Source organism: Lygodium microphyllum, chromosome 18, assembly GCF_053477565.2.
Source record: "Lygodium microphyllum isolate KBCC chromosome 18, Lygodium_microphyllum_v1.1.10, whole genome shotgun sequence".
Classification (NCBI taxonomy): domain Eukaryota; kingdom Viridiplantae; phylum Streptophyta; class Polypodiopsida; order Schizaeales; family Lygodiaceae; genus Lygodium; species Lygodium microphyllum.
Window position 1 is genome coordinate 122,415,150 of NC_141152.1, and position 26,512 is coordinate 122,441,661.

The 26,512-nt window shown below is 44.1% G+C and overlaps 1 protein-coding gene across 2 annotated transcripts in view; it reads right to left on the bottom strand.

The window, feature by feature from the left end:
* Positions 1–26,512, bottom strand: part of LOC148021323 (Tetratricopeptide repeat (TPR)-like superfamily protein) — a 127,708-nt gene that overhangs the window by 74,052 nt on the left and 27,144 nt on the right. For both annotated transcript variants that reach the window (XM_087699195.1, XM_087699196.1), the window contains exons 3-5: positions 17,386–17,463; positions 17,128–17,247; positions 16,995–17,035 (exon numbers count right to left, since the gene is read on the bottom strand). In XM_087699195.1, coding sequence (XP_087555321.1) covers positions 16,995–17,035; positions 17,128–17,247; positions 17,386–17,463 — 239 coding nt within the window. The remainder of the gene's footprint in view (positions 1–16,994; positions 17,036–17,127; positions 17,248–17,385; positions 17,464–26,512) is intronic.

Below are 26,512 nucleotides of genomic sequence, written 5' to 3' on the forward strand. Positions count from 1 at the left end.
TATCCTCTGATGGCTTTGTTGTCCAATCAAGATGCATGGATGCACACGTGTCTCATGGTGTACAATGCGCCATTGGGCAGCTCTATATATCCTCACACCAACTCTGGATTGAGACACATAGATACGGCACAAACTCCATTCCCCTAGAGGACAAGATTTGCCAGCTTTGTCAGCTCGAGCTAGAGACAAAGGAGCATTGCTTATGCAGATGCCCGATACTATGAGATCTCAGGGTGCTTCCATTGCTTGTTCAAAAAGGTTTGGGCCTCTATCTAGGGTTATGGATTTCCCAAATCAGAGATGTCTCGCACTCTTTTTGTTGGAGCTACGCCACCACAGAGAGCGTCTCTCATGAACCCAATAGTAGAGACACGGAGCCACACACTAGCATGCACTCACACAGTTCTATAGAGTATCGACTAGTCCATCCACCACGGAGCCCTCCCTAGTCCAACTAACAGCCCCACCACACGGGACCACCTTAGACACAGCCACATAGAGATGCAGAGCCCACCACCACCCACATCCAGCTGGTCCACGCCCTTGCAAGAGACACCATCTACAAATACAGAGGGTACTACACTGTCAAAGAGGGACCCTACCTTGCCACTTAGCCTTTCTATTCTAGACAAACCCATGAGAGATATTCTAAGATGAGAGTGCTTCTTGAGCAGTTCCACACTCTATTTGAATTAGACATCATTTTGTACTCATCAGCAATGTATTGTACTTTGTTTCTTTTCCATTTAGATAGTCATAGCATTACATGTCAACTATTTTGGGACATAAGAAATTCCCTAAATTTTCAAATGTAACATTTTGGTCTCATAGGCTGATTTGGCCTTTTGTAGACATTGATATAACTTTCTCTCCTCTCTCTCTCTCTCTCTCTCTCTCTCAAATCAAAAAGAGGCTTATGGCCTCATTCCATTCAAAATGGTCAAACTACATAAAATTGTTCACTCTACATCATTACAATTCCAGCATCTCAGCTCAACATCGAGATTTGAACACTTTTGCAGTCTTCCAGAGTATGCCACTAAGGTGCTTGCTGCAGCACTCTCATATTTCCAGTTAGGAGGAAGCTTCTTGGTTTTCTCGTAGTATCGAGCAAACCTATGTACCCTACTTTCTACCAAAATCAACCTAAACTTGAATCCTTGTCCTTCCTATTCCTCTCCAGATGCTTCCTAACTGCAACTGCTTTCTTGATCAAATGATAGAGATCCTCTGGACTTCTAGGGCCCAAGCCATGGCCTTTGAGAATCCTCACAACCTTGCTGCCCATGACATTTTTCACCTGGCCAATACCATAATCTCCTAATACGACACCAATCTGAGGAGGAGTTAAACCCTTCTTTGCAAGCTTGAAGATGTGATCCTCAACCTCTTGGTTGGAAATCTTCAGCCAGCTAGGAGGTCTTCTTGTAAGGTAAAGCTGAGGAGAGTACAAAAGTCAGGGCAGGGTCATAGAGGAGACCACTTGATGCCAAGAAACTAAGTCATCTTTGGTGAAGATATCAACACTCTATATAAGATCAAACTGTCATTGAAGAAGTCCCTTAAGCTTCGCAAGATGATGCTAGGTGCCCGGGGCTGTCAGAGTGCAGCGATGCGGAAGCATAGGACAAAGACTATGAGAGAGTGAACACAAAGAGGAGAGAGAGAGAGAGGAGACAATGAAACACAAAGAGGAGAGAGAGAGAGAGGAGTGCACCCCCAAATGCATGGGTGGAGGAGCTATTTTGGATGCCCAAACTCACATGATGGCACTCCGTTGGTCTCTTTTCCGTGCCATGTGCTCAGATCATCATCCGTGGGTCGTTATAGCCCGTTATTTCCTTGAGGAGCATGGGCTTCGGCATGGTAATACCCAAATCCAGAGTTCTTGGTGGCATGTTCTTAATGCCGATTCTCGGTTCTCCAATTCTTCTTCATCATTGCTTGCCCATTTGGTATGTTCCTGGAAACTGGTCCTCCGGAAGGCTCAGTGGCATCCGGCGGAGGATCGCTTAGTTGCTAATTCTTTTCAATTGGAATTGCTGGCAGTCTCGCGGTTACTTTCATGGGAAGGTAAACAAGAGCTACAACCACAATTCAACCGTATGGCACGTTTGGGCTTAACTTCAGTTGCGGATGCCACCCTTGCCAGTCGCAATGTGTTAATATCGTTTCGTACAGCCAGGAGGATTTTCAAGATCCCTCGTGGATACAGGCATTTATGGGAACAGCTTTTGATGGTGCTCCAAAGCAGACAACCCTTTCCTACCCTTGCTTTGGATCGTCCCTGGCAGGATTGGGACTTTGAAGGCCGGCTCAGTCTAGGCAAAGCTTCCGCTAACCATGTCTATCATCTTCTCATTAAAGATCATCAATGGCTGGTTACTAAAGCTAATGCTCTATGGGGATTGCGTAAATCCCGATCATGGTGGAGGGCAACTGTGATGGAGGGGTGGTTGAACAAGACACCCTTCAAATATAAGGTCTTTCTTTGGATGGTGATTATTGGGGATCTTCCGCTTGCTTCAGCTCTTTCCAAGCGACGTATCTCCAACGGCAACTGTTTCTTTTGCACCACCAGTGTGGAATCCGCCCATCACCGATTTATTTATTGCCCCATCGCTAAGAAAATCTGGTCGTTCTTGTCAGCCGTTTGGCGAGCGGTGGTTGATTTCTCGCTAAGGCCCTTCGATTGGGTCTTTGTGCAGTCCAAATACCCAACACCGGCACAGCCACATATGAAGCTCGTGTTTCACTTTCTTTGATATTGGGGCTGTTGGCATAACTGGACCATTCGGAATGCTTTTCTTTTTTATTCCGCCTGTAATTTTCAGCAGCATATTGCTAGGCTTAAGGGTCTCTTGTATTGGCAGATAGATCTTCTTCAGCATTCTGACATACTCTCTTGGGAGGACTTACGTCTTTGGCACATGGCAATTTCCTCTGCGTCTTTGCCATGACTTTGTAACTCTTAGTACTGGAACCTTTTCACATGATGGCTTAGTGTCATCATGTATCTTGTAATCAAGTAAACTTGTACTTTTTTCGTAATTAATACAATTACCTTTTACGGAAAAAAAAAAAGAGAGAGAGGAGACAGTGAAACACAAAAAATCTGCAGTGTAGTATGCTGTACAGGAGTGCAGAAATATACGCGGATGCAGAGAAAATATCTGTGTGTGTCTCCGCCTTGAGAACCTAGGTCTCCGTCAGCCCACGCACTGTCAGTCTCAGCAGGCCGTCTCTGTCACATGTCAGAGCAGAATATGATCAAAATGCTGGACTGAAACTGCTATAAATAGCAGTGGAAAAATGCCACGGAAATGATAAAAAACAGGTCGGCTGCATAAAACAGTCCGACTGCTCCTGCCCCTGTCCGACTGTGCTGATGTGGCACCTGTCCGACTGTACTACCTACTGACGTCGCACTCTACGTTGTCCAGGAAATGACTCTCTAACACCCCCTCTCAGAGCTTGGACAAGGCAAAAGACTAAGGGATCTGACATGTCTCCAAAGAAGAGCCTAGGGAAGCGCCTTCGTAAACAAATCTGCAAGATTATCCTCCGTCTTGCAGTACTCCACATCAATGGTCCCATCCAGAAGCTTCTCCCGAATGAAGTGATATTGGATCGCAATGTGCTTTGTCTGGGCATGGAAGCCAGGATTCCGAACCAAGGCAATGCAACTCTCATTGTCGCATCGCAAAAGAGTAAGACGAGTCTGGGGGCATCCAAGCTCCTCCAACAATCTCCGAAGCCACACAACCTCACATGTGGTGGAAGCACGGCCCGATACTCCGCCTCAGTAGTAGAAGAAAGGGCTACCGTGGACTGCTTCTTGCTACTCCATGAGATAACACCTATACCCAAGGTAAAACAGTAGCCGGTAGTAGACCACCAGTGGTCCACATCGCCAGCCCAATCCAAGTCGCTCCAACTTGCAAGAACAAGATCAGAAGCATCTGTACCTGCAGGATACGAAATCCCTAAGTCTGAGGTCCCCCTCAAATACCGAGAATCCTTAGGGCAGCCTGCCAATGCACCTGTTTGGGTTCACTCATGAACCCCGCCAAAAGACCCACAACAAAACAAAGATCAACACGAGTATTGAGTAGCCAAATCAAGGATCCAATCAACTGACAGTAGCGGGAAGCATCCGTTAAGGGAGAATCTGAGTGTGAAGTGGTCTTCCAGTTTGGATCCATGAAGTAGAAATGGTCCGACAAGTCTCCATCTCAAAAGTCACCAAGATCTCCTGAATGTATCTCTGCTGAGACAGGAAAAGCCCCCTCAGAGATTGATAAATCTTGTGACCCAAGAAGAAATCAAGAAGCCCCAAATCCGTCATCTCGAACGTCTAATGTAAAGGTGTCTTGGTCTCTTGAACCTTCTGTGCATGATCCCATCTCAGAATCAAATCATCAACATACAACACAAACAACACACGACCAGCCGCAAAAGTGTGCACATAAAGCTGTGAATTGACCTTGGAGCGTCAATATCTCAACTTTGACTAAAGAAACGAGTTAATCTTCTCGTTCCATGCACGCAATGCCTGCTTGAGGCCATACAAGGCCTTCTTCAACCTGTAAACTTTCCCATCCGAGGATCCAAAGCCAGGAGGCTGCTCAACATAGATCTCCTCCTGCAAGTCACCATTGAGAAAGGCTGACTTCACATCCAACTGATAGACAGGCCATCGCCTATGGCCAGCCAAGGCAAGAACACCTCGAATAGTCGCCATACGAGCAGTGGAGCCAAAAGTATCATGGGAGTCAATGCCTGGGCGTTGAGCAAAACCTTTAGTAATAAGGCAAGCCTTGTGCTTGTCCAAAGAACCATCGCTAAGGTGCTTGGTCTTGAAGACCCACTTGACGCAATCACCTTCTTGTGAGAGTGATGAGGCACAAGAGACTAAGTGCCATTCCTCTCAATAGCCTCCAGCTTGGCTATCATAGCCCTCCGCCAATGGTCAAACTACAAAGCTTCCTTCACTGAAGTGGGCTCTCGATCCTGCATAACACGAGTCAACAGACAATAGTTAGAGCAAACAAGCTCCGTAGAATGTGCTTGGTTCCTCCGTGACCTCCGCGATACATCCTGTGGTTACCACTCCTCAAGGCCCCCCTCAATCCCTGAATCTCGGAGTGTGTCACAAGCCCAACGAGGAGGAGGCCGAACCTCTCCCCAACGCTCTCCACCTGCTGAAGACTCAAGAATATCCAGCTGCAGAAGCTCCACTAGGGTGTCCAGTGGAAGAAAAGACTCTGAATCAAAAGAAGAATCTCCATCAAGAGGCTCTGGCTCCAAAGGAACTGTCTCAGGAGCCCAACTCTCCCCGAGATCTCCAAGGAGGGGGTGCTCCTCACCCCTCTCTGTGGCCGGAACTTCCATGAACCATATATCTTGGCTCGTATAGACATCCCGCTTGACGGGATCAAACAGAGGATAACCTTGGGACTAGGAGCTGTAGCCAACAAAAACCTGTTGTCGGGAAGCCGCCTCGAGCTAGTTACGCTACGTCTTCGGGATGTGCACATAAGTGTCACACCCAAAGATTCGAAAATAAGAGATATCTGGCTTAGACCCAAAGTAAGCCTCAAAAGGTGTCATCCTGTCAACGGCCGAAGTGGCAGATCGATTGAGGATGTGAATTGCAGTAGCCACGGCCTTGGCCCACAGAAACTGAGGTGTCTGTCAGTGTTACATCATGGTGCATGCCATCTCGACCACACTTCCGTTCTTCCGCTCCAAAATGCCATTCTCTTGAGGAGTGTTGGTGTTAACAAACTCCTGGTGAATGCCCCTATCTGCACAAAAACGACTAAACTCATTAGACATAAATTCACTGCCCTTGTTTGAACGCAAGGTCTTCAATCGCCGGCCAAATCCGTTCTCCTCAAAGAGAAGCCAATCCTTGAAGTGGAAGAAAGCCTCCGACTTCAATGTTAAGAAATAGGCCCATGTCATCCTGTTGTAGTCATCTATGATCAACATGAAGTGCAAGCTCCCCTTCAGGGACTTGATTTTCATCGGGCCACAAAGATCCATAGATACAAGCTCCATAGGTGAAGTAGACCGCCGCGAAGCCTTGTTGGAAATCACATCCCCATGCAGTTTCCCACGAATGCAAGAGACACATGGTTGTTGGCTCACCACTATCTCCGGCAAACCTTAGACAAAAAATCCTCACGACACCTTCCAAAGGTACTCATAGTTCAGGTGGCCAAACCGAGTATGCCATAGCTCGGACTGTGTCTAAGAAGTAAGAAGAAGAGAGGTAAGAGCTGTAGAAGACTTCAATTTATAGATGCCATTGTCCTCATATCTTGAAGAGAGAACCTTCCTTGATCCACGTTCAAGAACTCGAACACCATCATTGTCAAACTCCACCAAGAGGCCAAGAGAACAAATCTTATGGACCGAAAGCAAATGATACCCCAAGCTTGGCACATGCAACACCTCGGAAGTGTGGGTACCGCCACGTCCATCTGGAATTAGCTCCATCTCATCCCGTGCAGCAATAGACACAGAATCTGCGCACGCGAAGGTCATAAATGGGCAACACCAATGGGAGGAGTCATGTGCCGTGAGGCACCACGATCCACTCTCAAGCCTGGGGAGCTGTCATCGTAGCATCAGAAGTCTTCGGTGAAGAGTCCTCAATGACTACTAAGTGTAGAAAAGCAGCTGATGAGGGTGCAGCCACCCCTCCAGAATCCTTCGTGTCCTTGTTTTTGGTGTCCTTATCTTTGTCAGGATAATCCTTCTTCCAATGAACGGTCTTACCACAAATATGGCAAGTAGCAGGCCAGAGTCAATTTGAGCGGCGTTGGTGCGAAAGCCGCGTCGTAATGGCCGAACTAGGGGCTCAGATCATGACGGTCTCAAAAGAGCGATTGGCCAAATGGCGGTCTCAAAGAGACCCAACCTACGTGGCACCAACTTCCCTTCGAGTGCTCACTGACATTCGGGGTGCGGACTTGGCTGGGACTAGGCTACAGGGCCCTTTGATTGATAAGGTTCTCACCGAAGAGGAGTTACATATTGCCAGTAGACTCGGTCAAGGTTCCATGCTACTCGACGTGGCAAAATATCTATCAGTATTAAGTCAGCTGCCACAAATACTAGATGCGTGTGCCATGCTCCGGTACAACCTCAACTCCTTCTCCTTGTCCTGCTTGAATTTTTTGTCCTCCTTTTTCTTTTGGTCCTTCCGCTTCTTCTGAGAGGCTTCACCAACCAAAGCCTCCAATTTGGAAGCATTTTGTCCCTTCAACTGTTTCTCTTGGTCCAAGACCATAGGACCCAACTCTTCCCACCAAAGAGTGGACTCTCGTCCTAATGCAATAAGAGCATAATAAAAGGTACCGAATCGTGGCGGCACCTAGGATAATAAAGCGATCGTCATGTCTTCGGAGAAAATAGGATTCCCCGCATTTTGAACCTACATTTGAAGCTGCCGAAGCTTGTTGATATGTTCTCGAAGCGAAGAAGACTTATTTACGGACAAGGTTCCCATCTACACCTCCAGGGAAACCCTCTTCATCAGGGTCATCCAGTTATACATCTGGTCAAGCTCCAACCATATCTCTCGAGCCACCATCAAGTGCTCGATGTGAGCTATCACGGCTGTAGTACAAGAGAGAAAAAGAAAAGAACAAATCCTGGCATTCAGTTTGTCCCAATGAGACTGGGCCTTGGTCAACTCCGCATGAGCAATGGAAGAGAGTTTGGACTTATCTCTTACCGCGGGCCTGTTAATCTCCTCCATCACAAACTCTGCCAAATCATAAGACTTTCAAAATGGCCAACATCATCACCCACCAAATGCGGTAATTGTCACCATCAAGCTTCTGATCCAATGGAAGAGCCAGTATGATAGGCACCTTCATGTCCATGATCGCTCAGAACTCCAAATCTGTCTCTGTAGACATGTTCACCTACAATGCCTGCACAAACGCAAAAAACATCAGTCCCCCCTTGACTGTGTAAACATAGCCTGTTAGGGCTCTTTCGTCCGCTTCCCGAACCTTCTTTGAAAAGGTAAAATCTGCAATGGAAGGCCTAAAACACAGCCTTCCTCACCTTTGAACAGCAATAACCTGCAACAAATTCACCAACTGGACTCCTTTCCCACACGCCCACACCTTCTTCAGCTTTGTTCCAATACGCAGCCTTCTTGCTCGCCCTCAAATGCTAAAAACGCAGCCTTGTGTCTCGAGCTGAAATCTCCTCTTCAGGTAGGTTCTTCAATTAGTCAGTCCGATTTCACCGCTCTGATACCATGTCAGAGTGCAACGATGCAAAAGCGTAGGACAAAGACTGAGAGAGCAAAGTGCTGGACTAAAACTGCTATAAATAGCAGTGGAAAAATGCCACGAAAATGATAAAAAAACAGGTCAGCTGCATAAAACAGTCTGACTGCTCTTGCTCCTCTCCGACTGTGCTGATGTGGCACTTGTCCGACTGTACTGTCTGCTGACGTGGCACTCTGCGCTGTCCAGGAAATGACTCTCTAACAGAGGCGGCATCAAAGATGAATGCATGCAAGTGACCCAAATATGCATCAATCCCAAAATCCAAAAAGTAAAACAAAATCTTCATATGAGGCTGCATCAGACCACGATATTTAGCTCTCTCTCTTTTTATCATAATATTCTCTCTTTTTCTGTCAATAATAGGTAGTTGTATTAATCACGAAAAAAAAAACACGATTACATGATTGGAAGATGCAAGATGGCTATAGGCCATCGTGCATAAACTAAACTCTCTTTTACAAGCAACATGTGAAAGAAACACCAAGGAATACAAAAATCAGGGCAAGTTCACTAAAGAGACAACCCAAACCAAGGTACTAAATCCTCTACAAAATAAGTATTGGCATTCTGAATAAGATCAAGCCGCCACTGAAGAAGCCCTTTAAGCTTGGCCATGTAATTCTAGACACCTAAGGCAACATCAAAAGGAATGCATTGCACGTGGCCCAAATATGCCAGCAGCCCAAATATGCCAGCAGCCATCATTGCTCATCTTGGGTACATATGCATCCTAGTATCAAGGGATCTTTCAGGGTGACCAAATAGCCAATCAAGAGGATGAATCCTAGTTCCCACCACAACATGCCAAATGTCTAAGAGGAAAGCACAAATCTTCCAAGAAAAAGGACAAGAAATGAATCTATCACGGGGAAACTCAACCATAGTCGTATAGAAGAAACAATTCAAATACAAATACCCCTGCAGTGAAGAGTTAACACAAGGGGAAGGCCCCCCACCAACATTCCCCAAATGACCACCTTACATTTGAATGGCATCTTGTTGATTCATTCCTCCATTTTTGTCACTTTCCACCAAGCTTTAGATTTGTGCAATCCCCAAAAAGTGAATTAACTTTGGTAGCCAACCATGTATGGACTCGGATCATTTCATGATACATCTAATTAATTGAAGAAGATTGAAGGGTCAAACTATTGAATATGAAGCTCATGAAGATGGACCGGCAGGCTCTTTAACCTTTATTAAATGCTAAGTGGTGAAAAAGGTGTTCACACCTAAACACGCACTTTTACACACAATAATGTGTATCCACATGCGAGGATAAATAAATCTAACAAATCCCTCCTTTGGGTCATGGGTGGCCGAACCCATGATACAACGTATGGAAAAAGACAAAAAGGGAAGGCCTTACCTCTAAAAGGCAATGTCTAATCCACCCAAAGGAGGTACGTGTGCATGGCTCAAAGGCTGATCAAAAGTCAACGTGGATTCAAGGCATTAGGCACATAACTAGAGGCCAAATACATCGGTATAGCTTTCAGGATCAACTCAGAGATCATGTGGTAAGTGGTTATATCTCCCCAAAAATATAGCTTCTAATAGAATCATAAAAGGAAAGAACAAATTGTTTTGGATAAAAACATAGTTGCCTCTATACATCATACAGTACTAATCATAGCATACGATACGGTATGTATTCATGGTCAAACTGCCCGTTTCTAGCCACAGTATCTGGCACGTTCCTGCATATTCTTGCCCTTTCCCACTAGCGCATTTTTGGGTCCATGTCGTCTTGCATGGCAGTTTAGGGGGGTGGGAAGCCTTGGATACTTCAGCCCACCCCCTTTTCTAGCTATACAATCCTCCTCCAACCCCCCTTGGATTCCATCTAGTTGGCATCCCTATTTGACTATTTGACCCCTCTTTGATTGTTTGACCCTTCTCTCATCTACAAAAGGTGCTCCTCTCCTCCATACTTCCACCCCAATTCAGCAAGCATTTGCCGTTCTCATCTCCCTCTCGTGAGAAGCACAAGGCCTTCAATTTGCACGCCATCCATGTGGAGAGGGACACAAAGAAGTCCCCAACTCCCACCATTGGTCGTGCAAGTATTGCGAGAAGTGCTGCACAAGTGGTGTGACCCAACTTCTCCAACATCTTTCCAAGACGAGGGGGCAAGTTGCTCCATGCAGGGAAATCCCTCGAAACATCACGCACGAGATTCTTGCCAAGATGAAAGAGGGATCCACAAGAGGAGGAGAAAGTGGCATATCAGCACCAACTCCTATGCCTACTAATGAGGAAGCATCGAATGTGGGCGTATCTTCAACTGATATGGAAGAGGCCTCCACCATTGTTGGTGGGGACTCCACATCCGCATCCGGCTCCAGCAAAAGACAAAGAGTGGAGGCTCATGCAGCACCAAAGAGGCAATCCTCTCTTTATCAAGCTCCCAATCATGTGTATGGATTGGTTGTGTTTCTTAGAGAAAGACAACAACTTACAGACATTGAAAGTGAACGCTCGATGATTGAGTGTAATCTTGCATTCAATGTCCTAAAGCAAGAGCAATGGAAGAAGATGGTAAAAGCCATTGCCAATGTGGGTCCATGTGAAGGATGGACCGATGTCACATACAACGACATGAGGACGAGAAAGATTGATGAAGAGAAGAAGAGAATTGATAGAGCCCTTGATTCTATTCGGGCTGCAAAGATAAAATGAATATCATTTACACTTTTATACATAACATGTCCAAACTTAATTAAATTATTTGATCACATGGTTGCTCCCTCTCAGGAGATTACTAAGACAAGGCAGTTGTTGATTGCCAAAATCCTCTGTGTTAAATGCCTAGCAAAAAATGCACCATTGTCAATGTAGAAGCTTATAACTGTAGACCCAAGCTTGGTTACGTAAATTGTTTTAATTTCCACTATTATGAAAAGAAGTGTTTGGACAAGCCATGCAGGTATGACAATTATGTACGTGCATATTGAACATATGTATTAACATGCAAAGCAACAACTTTAAGTTCCACTATGTTGAGAAGAATGAGTGTCTAGACAAACCATGCAAAGTACGGTAATTATGTTTGCACCTATGTATTGACATTCAAAGCAATAATGCATAAAAGACAAAGGTGAAGGGGCTAGAAAGCTAACATTACTAATCACTTGGGATATCAAAATGAGGAGGGCATAACTCCCAAGTCCCTATTAAAATGGACTTTTAAAGAAATATAGAATTATGCACATTTGAGATCTCATGGCTAGCTGGTAGTGGCATTGCTTATCATGACCAACATGTTATTTTCCATGCATCTCTAATGCCTTGGTTGATGAAAGTCAATGAATGTGGCGACTGATTGAAAAGAGGGGTGAATATGGGAGAATGTACCTAATCAAGGTGACTCCCAAGTGGATGTGGGGTAGGCTTTGTGTCATTGCACTTGCACATGATAGCTTAATTTTCAACATTTTTTAATAGCATGTTGGTTGTCAACCTTCGGTTATTATGGCCCAAGGCTTTTTAAGCAAGCTGGTATTAACTCGAGCAATTCACATTGTGAGAACATGGTGAGTAGTTGGATGTATGTCAAACGTAGCAAGTTGGTTTTTTGGCAGACAAGTGTTGGTTACCCTACCCTTGGGGCTACTACTGCACTATGGGATTGTTAAATCTTTGGGAAAAGAGACAAATGGAGTGATCGTAAGAAACCAGGTATTATCAACATACTCATCTCATGTCCATTTACCACCTACTTTTTGCAGACCGTAGACACCCACAAGAGGGGGAGGAAAACTACAAGCACCTTCATCTATCACCACATTTGACAAGCTATCATTGAGGTATACATTGTCTTTTAAATTTGTTTCTTTCATTATTCATAATCGTTTATCTTCCTATTCTCTCTAATATGTATCTTGATTCTCTCTTTCCCCCAAGCCTCTATCTCTCTTGATTCTTGAAAGTTGAATCTTTTGAGGCTCAACTCTCTCTCTCTCTCTCTCTCTCTCTCTCTCTCTCTCTCTCTCTCTCTCTCTCTTTGAGTATTGTAATTTATGGTTGTAGATGGGCCCCTCTAATGTGGATGAGGAGGAGGAGATGATTTTTGTGGAGCTCTATAGAGAGCTTATAGCAGCAGATACTCATGACATTCGCAATCAACGTGCTCGAGGGCAAGGAGTTCAAGTAGGTGGTAGCAGAGACATAGTCATTCAATGCCCTCCAACATTGAGAAGGGGAGGTTCGAGTAGCTTGCAAACATATGTAAGGCGGGGCTCTATTAGCTCCCATCCTGTGCCTCATGATGACATCCCCCACTTGCCTATACCCTCAGCGCCTAGGGAGCCACTATCTAATGATAATAGTAACCTCATCAATGAGGATGAGTATGAAAATGTCTCATCATCCGATGCCGAGGAGTCATCTTTAGACTCTCTTGATGAGCACTTAGATGGTTCTGATGATGATAATAGTGATGCCTCATCATAGATTCATAGGTCTCTCTACTATCATTATATCCACATGCCACTACGATCCATCGTCCATGTAGGTACTAGACACTAGTCTCTAGTTGTATCGCATGTTGTGCGCAGTGCATGCAACCGCAAGGGCCACCCTCATATATTCATCTTATTTTGTAACGAAATGGTTATTTCCACTTTAAACCTGTGTTCTATTATTTAATGATTTATGTTTTTCTAAAACAAGTTTTTTTTGTACTAATATCGTACCGTACCTTATAAAATCATAAGGTACCATTTAGTACCATATTTTATCATACCATACCATATCATACCTTTCGTACCTGACAACTATGGATAAAAATCCGGCCAAACTACCCCCCACAATAAGTGTTTGGAAAGATCTTAACACATACATGGGCATGGTCACTGTCTAACTCCAAAATACATTATTTATTTATTTAGGATTTGATTCAAAAAGCATATTGATAGGGTTCAGCATTGCCAAGAGACAATGATTAAATATATACATTAAGGGCCTTGTTAAAACTAGTAGGTGGCTCATCAGGATCACTATTTAATAAGGTATTAGTAGCAGCATATTGAGCATGTCGCTTATCTTTCTTCTCGTAGCATTGGTCAATAGTGTGGCCAATACACTTATAGTATCAACACTTGGGCAATTGTTTCTTGGTGTGGAGGGTTGCTGGTACTATGTCAACATCTTTGTTGTACCTTTTCTCATCCAAAAGGATGGCGACCATTGTGAAGAAAGCTGCTAGGGTTTACACTCAGGACACACAGAGTGTACGACCACAACAAAAACACAAAGAGACCGACAAACACAGAGGGCAAAACTCAAACCCTAAATGCAAAACTCAAAACTCAAATACAAACAGAAGAAGGGAGAGAGAGAACACAACTCTAAAGTGAATAAATGTTGTAAATGAATGTAAGAGTATACAGTGTGCTCAAGGGCAGAGAAATGTCGGAGTGTGACGTCCACCAGAGATGGATCCCAAGTTTGTGACCACCAGTCGGAGTGTGAAAGTAGAGGAGCTGCAAAACGATGGTACCAGAGGCTGTTGAAGAACCAAACGCAAGCTATAGAAGGTGCAGAGGGCAGAGGGTGGCCCTAGAAAGCTGCAGATGCAGCAGACAGAGTGTCACCTGATGGAGGAGAGCATCAAACAACAGTCGCCTAGCAGTAGAGGACCAAAACGCAGGGTACTAAAGGTCGCCTAATGGAGGAGAAGGGCTGCCTACTATCGCCAACAGCCAAAAGCTGCAAACACAGAGAGCACATAAGGGTGGAGGTGCTAGAGATAAGGAACAGGGCCAAACGCAACAGGAGGGATGGCGCCAGACAGTGGATGACAACTGGAAGAAGGCTCCAAGGCACTGCAAGGCTAGAGGGAGAGGTGGCAGCAGTCACAAAGGCTGGACAGCCACATGGAGGTAGACTGATGGCTGAAATCTGCACTGGAGTGTGTGAAACCTGCACAAACGGAATAAGGCTAAATGGGGGCAGCTTGTCTATTTATAGATGCGGAAGGGTGCCTCAAAAATTAGGGTTTTCGGGAGACCACTGAAACTCTCTCGGACCACTCCCCTTTTTAGGGTTTTTCATTATTAAGCGTGTTTTGGGGCTGTTTAAGAATGCTAATCAGCTGAAAAGCATGTTTTAGCTCAACAACCATAGTTCATCTCTCGAGCCACCTTGAGAGCTGTCACAATTGCGTAGAATTGTGCTTCTTTCATCAAGTTATTAAGAAGTATAGCCTTTTTATCATTATCTAGATAGCTATTAAGAGTGGTCAATTGATGGTAAAGAAGACCTAAATGATCAAGATGCTGCTTAAGAGTCTCTAAAGGATTGTAGGAGATACTAAAAATTTTTATCTCTATAAATTATTTGAAATTATTAATCTCTCCCCCAAATGTGGTTTGAAGACCATCCTATGCCTCTTTTGCCATTTTTGTAAGATCAAGGTGATGAAGAAGGTTGTTAGCGATAATGGCAAGTGCACTTTCATTCTTCTCAAGCCATTCTTGATGAAGTTGTGCATTGCTCCGAAGCTCATTAGTGGAGATGACTCTCCATGCGGCTTCTCGCAAAAGTATGAGCTGAATCTTTGTCTTCCAGATAGAGAAGCTGACGCCCAAGAATTTTTCAATTGTGATGTCATATCTTGACATCCCAATGGTAGATGCCATGGGGAGAGCTCAAATTGAAAACAAACGAATTTTTTATGAAGAAATTTGAAGAAAGCTGCTCAAATTTCTAAAGTGCCCATTTTCATTGGATAAATTATGGGAAATTTTGATAAAAATCAAAAATTCCCAATTTCATGTGAACTATCCCTAACAAGCCAATGTTTCAATTTAATTAATTAAAGTTGAAGCTTTTAATTTTAGGCTTAACTTTAGCAATTGGATCATGTCGGTGATGGGAGGAATAGAATGTGATGGGACACAAGCTATTATTGATATGGTGCCAAGACATGACAGGCCAACAGGTGTGGCAAATTGGCGAACCAAGATGGGGTAGGTCAAGTCACAAACCGGGAGGGGGCACGTCAGTGTCAGGACAAGATGAAGATGGCTTTTTACCGTGAGCATTTTCTTCATACTACAGATAATGGATTTATTGTTTGCCCAAGATACATGGACATCCACCATTCACATGGGATCAAATGTACTACTGGCCAATTGTGCATCTCACATCAGCTAGAGTTTGAGACACATACAAATCCATCCCATCACATGAGCACATATGCCAAATACGTCAGTTAGCGCCACAGACAAAAAAGTATTATATCTGCAAATGCCCAACTTATTGTGAGGTCCGAGGCCATTTCCACCATCTGTTTAGAGATGGATTTGGACCGCTATCTAGAGTCATGGATTTTACCGATCAGCAATGCCTTGGCCTCTTCCTCGAGATACGATGACTTCATGACATCCTCCTCAAGAAAGCAGCTGATCCAAGATGCCTAGGCCCTTCCCAGAGGCAACTCACAGACTTCTTTGCGAGGAAGACTTAGGAGACCTCAGTACAATTACAACCCCAATCCACATAGGAGACTTCTCACCGCTACGATATTCACACAGACTTGGAGTACTGATTTATTGACCCATTCAGCTTAGCCAATCCAGACGGCCTAGGCTGACACAGATAACAACATCTCATAGGTGAATACAAGAGATTATCACTCGGGCTAGAGCTAGGCCCTCTATATCCACATGAGATTGTACCATCTGGAGCTCACTATTACTAGATAGATTCCTATGTTTTACACACAGCCTTAGTTTCCTTCTTATTTGCTTTGTGCTACATGTTTTGCTGAGACAGTTGTACCATCATATACATGATTGTAACTCGTGGTCTCGTAGGTCATTTTGGCCTTGTGGAGACATTAATATATCATTTCATCTCTCTCTCACATCACCCTTAAGAGTTAAAGAGTGCCATTGCATTGGCTTGAAACCAAGTCCTCAGTTGGAGAACCAAGCACATCACCCTTCACTATCACTTATTACAGAAGCAGCTTTACCTTGAGCAGATTTGTTGAGCTACAAGCACAATTGGTGGTTAGATCCACCCCTTAGCAGTTTGATGGGGGTGCTTTGTGCCCACCAGACTTGGTCACTTCTCTGGTATTGAGATATTGTGTTCAGCTATATGCAGAATCATCATCTCAGCAGCATTTAGTGTGAGTTTTGCCTTGTTTGTTGCCACAACAAGAGGAGGTGAGATTGTTCCTTCCTGCTTTGAGTCTTCTTTTATCCACCAGTAGTTCCAATCTTTCATCCTGAACAACCTCACCACCAGTGCAGATCGCACCTTGCAGAAGCAATGCCATCGTATTGAGGGACTTCATTCCGTAAAATAATTGTTCCTCACCTTTATTTTTAATACTTGAGTTCAGCATTGAACACTTAATCCTATTTTTGCATACATTCTAACAGTTTTAAAGCATAAGTTTTTACTCCAAATGTTTGGTTGTTCCATCCAAGCGATTTGGTTAAATATACATCCCAATCAAGTACTTCCTACCAGAAGGTTGTTTGCAAACTCAAGTAACAGATATATTGAGAATGTTGTCATGAAGTACATATTTCTCTGTGTTAGTTTGTACACAATCAACTGAAGTTCACAGAATGCTCTTGAATAAGGTTGTAAAATTTTCTATCTGATTTCATGGCTTTACCGGCTCAAACCAGATTCTATTGATGGTATTACCTGAGTTGAAGCATGGGGTCAGAATTTATCTTGTTCTCTCTCTGGAAAATAAAAAAAAGTGCACAAACCAGGTCACACGCACTAACCTTGGACTTTTGGAAGACAAGTTGTTCATAAATAAATTTTTATTTACCTGTGCTTTTATGCTCAAGGGGTGGTCAATAATAACCTGAAAAAGCTTTTGTGCTTTGGTATATTCTTCAGCTTGCAAATGTGCAAGGCTCTCATTGTACATTTGGGTGAGATGGAACTCCTAAATAAAGGAAGAAACTCAGATCTGGTCACTTAAGAGAGTACAACCCAGATATATTCAGATTCACTGCCAAGGTTCAAGTTTGCTTCAGCTGTGTTTCATTTGATATATTGAAGAACTGCATGTTATAATTCAGACCTGAGCTTCTTTTGTAGGTGCCAGAGGCTGCCAATTATTTTGTGAAATGTCCACATCATTGATAGCTGCAATAGAGAACTGAAATGGAAAGAATTACTAAGTAAGAAATGGAGGCATGAAACCACCTGAAGGCATCAAGTTCATCAATGGACAGAGTCATACACACAACAAGAAGAAAAGCACAAGAAAGAGAAATGTAACATGCTGTAACTTGACAGAATTCTAGAGATACCAACAATTCAGTTTGTAGCAGTGATTGACTTGATGGCATTACCCTATACATGCAATAGGACATAGACTCTGTTTTTTTTCCAAGAAAAGAGAACTCTATTAATAACACCTCGGAGAAAGTTCCCCTAAGGTAAATACAAAGTACAAGAAACTCTGTGAAGAGTAACTAAGTACATCAAAGATACAATGGTTGTGTAAACAACCAATCTGATGGGCTAAAGTGCCAGACCATCTGAGGGGTAGTGTGAAAGAAGGTGTCTAAATCCCAAATCCTCAGGAAAACCTCTCTTTTCTTCCTCATCCTCTCAGAGCTGCCCTGCAACCTCTCCCATCTCCCACGGAGAGTATGGACTATCTCTATCCAAATCCTCAATAAAGACTCCCCAGTGGGTATATCCTGAAGATCAATGGCCTGGCTACATCTCACAGTCCATATATACCAAGCTATAATGCTGGAAATCAGCTCACATTTGTGACAATGTCCCTAAGTCCACTGTGTTTGTGACTAGTCTCGGGTAGGGACCCTACTCAGATGCTGTCCAATGATGAGAAAAGAAATGCTCCTCATAGCCACAAGCTAGACCTCTGTCTGTGACCCAAGCTGCAGCCCCCCGTGTCGCCACCATGGACTCTGTTGTACCATGGAATACTATCCTAAGAGCTCTCCTCCAAATCTCTTGGACTCTAGGACAGTCCCAAAGGCAATGTCTCTGTGTCTCCTCTGGCTCATCACATCGCGCGCAAGCCACTAGGTCCTTGCCATATCCAAGCCAAGTGCCAACTGCTAAACTCCTATGGGAGGGCATAGACTCTGTTCCAATCATGGTGACAGAAAATATAGTTGCAGAATAGCTTGCCCATAGGCGTGGCAGTTCTAAAGATATAAAGCAATAGAATATCAAACAGGTGATACAGATTGTGACAAGGTAATGCTATTTGCCATTAGTCACATTGAAGAATGGAGACACCATTTCTATCGCTCTGAATTCACTGTGTTGAATGAGCATCACTCCCTTATCAATGGTTATCCTTCTGCCTCGTCATTGCCGGTCTCTCCTAATTGCCATTGCCTTCTTACATCTCCTACCCTCCTCATCCCAGCTGCCTGCCCATTCTGCTGTCTCCTTCACTTATGTCCTCTTGCCTCAGCATCAGTATTGTGGGCAGGATGTCTGTATGGCTACTATCAGCCAACACCTTGCAAATTTTTTATGACTCCCTCTCACCCTTCGCCATCTTGATTTTTCCTAGCAAAATTCATTTTTTATGATCTGGCATCAAAATCTATCACCCTCGCCTCTGTTGCGTGCTTTTTGGCTTCTGGATCCAATAGTTGTTGACTCAGACAAGGACGACTGGAGCTCTAGCACCAGTCATGTCCATTTCCAACAATCTCTCGGGCATCTTCCTTAGGTCTGCCCATCCATCATGAATAATGTCCATTTTAGCTTTTGGTGGTAGCTTTGCCCTTTTGCAGCTTTTATTCTTGCTGGTCAGTCATTCCTCTTGAGTAGCTCTTCCCTTTCCCCTCTTTAAGGTTGCTTGGCTATGATTGAGCCTTTTAACTCCTGGATAATGTGAAGAAATGCTCTAAACGTAGAAAACACAAAACCAATCATACGACAAAGCACAAACTAATATCACAAAACACAGTTAGGGTTAGGGTAACTCATAAACAATGAACACAATGAATAATAAAGTGAAGGACTATTGAACATACAATGCTCATATAGCAAACACACTATGCAATGAATACAAAACCTCGAACTCTCATATCTCACGGATCAAGGCAGAGATTATGAATTGGAGTGTGTCGTACTCCGAACGAATCCCAAAACATAGTAAGGCAACCCCCATGTGTCAAACAGAAGCAAACACAACTAGAGAGGCTGGATCTAATGCAGATAGACAATAAGGAGAAAGAAAGACTGAAAATGCACATAAATGAGGAGAGAGAAAAACTATAGCAAGCTAATGATGATGCGGTAGGCTAACAACAGTAAAAACGCAAGCATGGTGACGAGACAATCCGTATAGTAGCCGTAAATCACAAGTGCAGTAGTTTAGCAATTTGCCAATGATAGACAATGTAGCTGATCAGCAAATGCAGCAGAAATCAATGTAGATTGCATGATGGAAGCTAGAAACAAGCACCAATTTGATATAAACAACAATGGGCAGCTTCAAATGAGATGTCCTCTGCGAACGGGGTGTGGGCAGCAAAGCTAGAGAGCTTGAAACCTACAAAAACGAGATTGAGGGAGAGTGGTGGGTTGCATGCCTATTTATAGAAAGTTTGGGCACCCAAATTAGGGTTTTGCATGTGGAACACACTAGGATCGAATTTCTTTTTAAAATAAGAATATTTATTCGTTAATTAAGTGTATTTTGGGACTCTCTAAGTCAAGCTAATGCAATTTTAGCTCAATAGCTCTAATACCATGTGAAGAAATGCTCTAAATGCAGAAAACACAAAACCAATTGAACAACAAAGCATAAACTAATAAACACAAAACATAGTTAGGGTTAGAGTAACTCAGAGACAGTGAACACAATGCAAATGAAGTGAATGATTAGTGAATATACAATGCTCATACAACAAACACACTATGCAGTGAATATTAAACCTCTAACTCTCATATCTCTAGGATCAAGGCAAAGGTTATGAGCTAGAGAGCGTGTTATACTCTGAACAAATCCCGAAACGTAGCAAGGTAGCCTCCATGTGCCGACCAATAGCAAACACAGTCCAAGAGGCTAAATCTAATGCAAAAAGGCAGTGAGGAGAGAGAAAGACAAAATGCAAGTACCTGAGGAGATAGAAAAACTACAAGTTGATAACATGGTGGGCTAACGCAAGCAAAAACATACGCATGATGATGTGGCAGGCTCACGGCAACAAAAACAAGTGTAATGACGTGGCAGTCCATACACATACATTTGCTACTGTGTAGGGATCAATACATGACTATACCGACATCCATAAACTATATCTTCAAGCCGTAGTTCAGAAGTTCGCTAATTGTAGACAATGTGGCTGATCAAGAAATGCAGCAAAAATCAATGTAGATTGTGTGATGGACACTAGAAACAAGCGCCAAACTGATGTAGACAGCAATGGGCAGCTTCGGATAAGATGTCCTCTGCAAATAGGGTGTGGGCAACGAAGCTAGAGAACTTGAAACCTGCAAAAACGAGATTGAGAGAGAGTGGTGGGCTACATGCCTATTTATAGAAATTTTACGACACCCAAATTAGGGTTTTGAATGTGGGACACACTAACTCTCTAGAATCGTGTTTCTTTTTAAAATAAGAATGTTTCTTCATTAATTAAGCATGTTTTAGCTAATGATGATGTGGCAAGTTGACGACAACAAAAATGCATAAATGATGATGTGGCAGGTTGATGGCAGCAAAAACCAAGGTATGATGAGCATGCAGTCTATATAGAAGCTATAGATCACAAATGCAGTAGTTCAACAATTCATCAGCTATAGACAGTGTGGCTGATCAGCAAACCTAGCAAAATTATGATTCCTTCACTCCCCACCTACACATCACTTAGTTTGTCTTCTCTTTTCTGCTACACATTTCTCCTTTTACTTTCTTACATTCTTAGCATATGTACCTTTTGATAGTGGGAGTCCCATTCACCATTATCCATAGCACTCACTTACACTTAACATTGAAGTCGAGATTTGCATATTTTATGATCTTATGTAGTTGTTTTTGCTTCCTTTTGCAGATTGACATTTGCTTCTCCAGGATCTACCACCTAGCAAAGCCTTGGATTATTTAGCACTCTTTCCCATGGTTGCATCTTTTGGTGGCGCTTCTTTCCCAAGATTTGTCATTGCCTCTTCAAATGCCACCTCACAAGCTATTCATTTCACAGATTTTCAACTGGACATGTATCTCACTCTTCTTCTTTGGGTGCTACTCTTTTTTCCCATCAACATCAACATTTTGGGGACAGAGGGGATGCTTACTTCTCCTTCCACCATCCAAAGGTGAGAGGGGGGAATGGTCTACAATTTTCCCTTCCACTTTGAGAATGTATAACTTCCTTCTCTTGATAGTGACAATGATGATGTTTACAATTTTTCTCTCTCAGACATTTATTTACTTTGTATTGTACATTACGAACATTTGTAACTTCATCTGCACTGTCAAGATAACATGATTGTAAAAGGACGCTTGAGCAAGTGAACAATTCCCCTGCAAGGGCACTGTCCAAGTAGAACCATTGCATCACATTCTGCATGAGCAAGCTATCTTGCATCTTCCTTTGCATTACCCCATGCATTGGCATTTTGTTCATGTAAACATGGATCTATGCACATTCATCCCTTTTCGATCACCCTTGGAGTGGTCAACTCCGAATCCATCATACTCGTGTGGTGGAAGATGCTCCAAACACAAGGCCTGATGTAGAAATAGGGCACATGAAGCAGGAGAGGAATGGTGAAGGCAACCACTATCCATGAACCGCAATGTTCTCTTGAAGGCGTGTGAGGGTAGTGGAAGGGACTGGTGAGAGAAGGGAAGTGGTGGTGGTGACAGAAGAAGGCGGTCAAGAATAAATGAGAGCGGTGAGAGTAGTAGAAGTAAAGAATAAATGAAGTGACTACCTATTTATAGGCATAAGTTGTCTAGGGTGGCGCACAACTGTGTGACCGCCCACTAAAAAAGTGGCCAAAATGTGGTGCACATGGTAGTCTCCTAAGGTAGTTTTTGTCAGAGTGCAACGATGTGAAAGCATATATGAATGGCATACCCACCAAATGTAGTCCCAACCACTGTTCCGTATCCCTACCCTCAAATGCAAATAGTGTTGTAGTATAGTGCACAAAATCCACAGTGGTTGTAGACAGCAATGCCTCAAATGATGGTTCAACCACAACAATAGTAGCCTCAAACAATTCCTCCAATGGCAACTCAACAATGGAACCTTGCCAACTAGAACCAACAACTAATAGTCTCAATAGGAACTCTGAATCAGAATCAAAACAAAGGATCCTTTGGACAAACCCAACCAGTCTATGCAGTGATTACAGAGACTTCCCAAAACCCTATTGCGAGTACTGCGAGAGGAGAATATTTGAAGGACTATTTGTCCAATTCAATTGCAAGCATCAAGAAAGAGTTTATGGTAGGTTCTTTAATCACTCAGTCCAACTTGCTCTGATACCATGTCAAAGTGCAGAAATGCGAAAGCGTGGGACCAAGACTTAGAGAGAGTGAACACAAAGAGAAGAGAGAGAGAGAAAAGGAGACAGTGAAACACATAAAATTTGCATTGTAGTATGTTGTATAGAAATGCAGAAATATACACAAGTGCAGAGAAAATATTTGTGTATGTCTCCGCCATAGTTGCACTCGTACATAGTACGAACTGGTTCGTACTATACAGTTTGTACCGTACCATACCATACGAATTCGTACCAAAAAACAAGCACTTTTTTTCTTCTTCTTTTTTGTGGCTGTTGTTGTTGGTGGTGGTTTGGATTGTTGACTGTTGTTGTTGTGGTGGTGGTGGTGATTTTGTAGCCTTGATCGATCAACCAAGAAAGGGGGTGGAAGCTTGATTAGACTCCTCATACATGTTTTGTTATGATTTATCCTAGAGTCAAAGGCCATACATAAGGTATTCAAACAGTTCTAAACGTTTCTAATTGATGTCCCATCATTTTTCACAATACGTCCCATCATTTCTAATTGATGTTCCATCATTGATGTACCATCGGTAGCTACTTTAGCCTTAGCAATGTCAAACAAAACCATAACAAAATTCATAAATCTTTTACCAAAACCTTTGGTGGTTTGTTTAGTAACTGTTAGTCTCACAGGTCATTTTGGCCTCTTGTAGACGTTAATAAAGCATCTCATGTCATTTCATATATCTTTTTTTTTTCGTAAAAGGTAATTGTATTAATTACGGAAAAAAGGTACAAGATTACATGATTACATGATTACAAGAGACACGAGGGCCCTAGGCCAACGTGTGGGAAATCCCTGTACTAATGCACTAAAAAGGTTACATCAATCATGGCAACGACCCAGAGGCAATTGCCATATGCCAGGGATGCAAATCCTCCCGAGGGAGCAAGTCGGAGTGTCGGATGAGATCTAGCTGCCAATGCAAGAGCCCTTTAAGCCTGGCAATATGTCTCGGTACATTAGAGGCCGAATCAAAGAGAAAAGCATTGCGTGTGGTCCAAATGTGCCAGCATCCCCAGTATCTGAAAAAGTGAAATAAGATCTTCATATGTAACTGTGGCGGTGTGGGGTACTTTGGGCGCACAAAAACCCAATCGAAAGGAGTTAGTGAGGACCCCACCACTACGCGCCAGATTTGCGACAAGAGTGACCAGATATTCTTGGTGAGCGGGCAAGAAAGAAAACGATGTCGGGCCGATTCCGCAATAGTGGTGCAGAAGAAACAATTGCCATTGGAGATTCGACGCTTGGAAAGGGCCGAGGCAAGAGGAAAACCACCAATCATTACCCGCCAAAGAAAGACCTTGCATTTGAAAGGTGCCTTATTCAGCCAGCCCTCCATCAGCGTTGCCTGCCACCATGACAGCGATTTCCGCAGTCCCCAAACAGTATTAGCTTTCACACCCAGCCATTGGTGATCTTGAATGAGAAGATGATACACCTGATTAGTAGAGGCCTTTTCCAGACTCAACCGGCCTGCAAGGTCCCAGTCCTGCCAAGGACGATCCACAGCCAGGGCAGGAAAGGGTTGCCTACCTTGAAGCTCCGACAAAAGCTTTCCCCATAAACCACGGTATCCGCGCGGGATCCTGAAAAGTCTCCTAGCAGTCCGAAACGATGCAAGGACATTGCGAGTGGCAAGGGTAGCATCCGCAATCGAAGTCACACCTAAACGGGCCATGCGGTTAAATCTCGGTCTGAGCTGATGTTTGTCTTCCCATGAAAGTAATCTCGATACTGCCAACAATTCCAGCTGAAAGGAGTTAGTCTGCAAGCGGTCCCCCACTGGATGCCAACGGGCCTTTTGGAGCACCACTTTCCAAGAGCCGACCAAGTGCAGTAACAAAGAGGAAGAGAGACTGGAAAATCGAGAGTCAGCATTAAGGACATGCCACCAGGAGGCCTGAAGTCGTGTGTTACCATGGCGTAGCCCACTGTCCTCAAGAAAATAACGGGCTATGATGGTCCACGTGTCAGAGATCATAGCCTGTTTTCAGGCAGCAGGTGCAGGCAGCAGCTGCACAGTCCAGCTGCACAGTCGGACTGTGCAGTCGGACTGCCACGTGGCAGTCCGACTGCCTACAGCCATTTTATTTCTGGCTGCGCCCTATTTTGGCGCCCCATCCTAGGCAGATTTTCGCCTATTTATTGCTGACGTTTTCAGCAGTCTGGCATTCATTCTCTGTCGCAGATTACAGACCGGTGCCGTGCAGATCTCTGTCTCTGTTCGCAGATTTCTGACAGCAGACAGTGCAGACTGCAGCAGACTTCGAGGTGGACAGCAGGTCGCATCGTCGAGGTGGAGACACGCAGTCCAGCGCACTGCGCCCGTGTATATCTTTGTATTCAGCATTCTTTATACAGCAGATTTTCAGTGTACACTGTCTCTTTCTCTCCCTTCTCTCTCTGCGTTCTCTCTCTCTCAGTCCTACGCTTCCGCACCGCTGCACTCTGACATGGTATCAGAGCAGTGTTTGAGGGCTGAATGAGCGCAGAATCAACCTGAAGAGGAGTTTCCATCGCGACACAAATTTGCGTTTTTTGCGTTTAAGGGCAGACAGGAGGGCTGCGCCTTGGAACAAGGCTGAAACGAGTGTGGGCGCACAGGAAAGGAGTACAGGTGGTGGATTTGCTGCTGTTTACTGCTGTTTGTCGCGGAGAAAGTTTGAGTTTTCAACCTAAAAGTGCAGGTTTTGCTTTTTCATCGCCTCCGGCGAGTGAAGGAGCTTCGAGACGCTGAAGAGCCTTAGCAGGCTGAGTCTACTCAGTCAGAGGGGGCTGCTTTTGCGTTTGAGAAGGCATTGCAGGTGAAGATGTCTTCAGAGATGGACTTGGAGTTCCAGGCGATTATGGACCGGAAGGTGCCTGTCCTACCGGCTCTTCCTACAGATCAGAAGCTCGACGGCGACAACTACCGCATTTGGCGCGTTATGATGTTGGCCATTCTGGAGTCCTATGATTTGGCGGAGTTGGTACAGGAAGATATTGACCGGCCCTCGGTAAGAGATGAGTCCAAACTCTCTTCCGATACTCGTGTGGAGTTGGCCAGGGCCCAATCTCATTGGGACAAACTGAATGCCAGGATTCGATCCTTTCTCTTTCTATCATGCACTACAGCCGTGATCGCTCACATCGAGCACTTGACGGTGGCTCGTGAGATATGGCTGGAGCTTGATCAAATGTACAATCGGATGACCCTGATGAAGAGGGTTTCTTTGGAGGTACAGATGCGGACCTTGTCCGTCAATAAGTCTTCTTCGCTAAGGGAACACATTAACAAGCTAAGGCAGCTACAGATGCAGGTTCAGAATGCGGGGAAGCCGATCTCCTCCGAAGACATGGCGATTACACTCTTGTCCCAGTTGCCGCCACGATTCGGTACATTTTACTCTGCCCTTATTGCTTCAGGGCGCGAGTCTACTCTTCGGTGGGAGGAGTTAGTTCCTATGGTCTTGGACCAAGAGGAACAGTTAAAGGGACAGAATGCTTCCAAGACGGAGGCGTTGACAGGTCAAGCCTCTCAGAAGAAGGGGAAGGACCAAAAGAAGAAGAAGGGGGATAACAAGTCCAAGAAGGACAAGGAGAAGGACAAGGACAAAGACTCCACATGCCATATTTGTGGAAAGACTGGCCATTGGAAGAAGGATTGCCCTGACAAAGACTCGAAGGACACCAA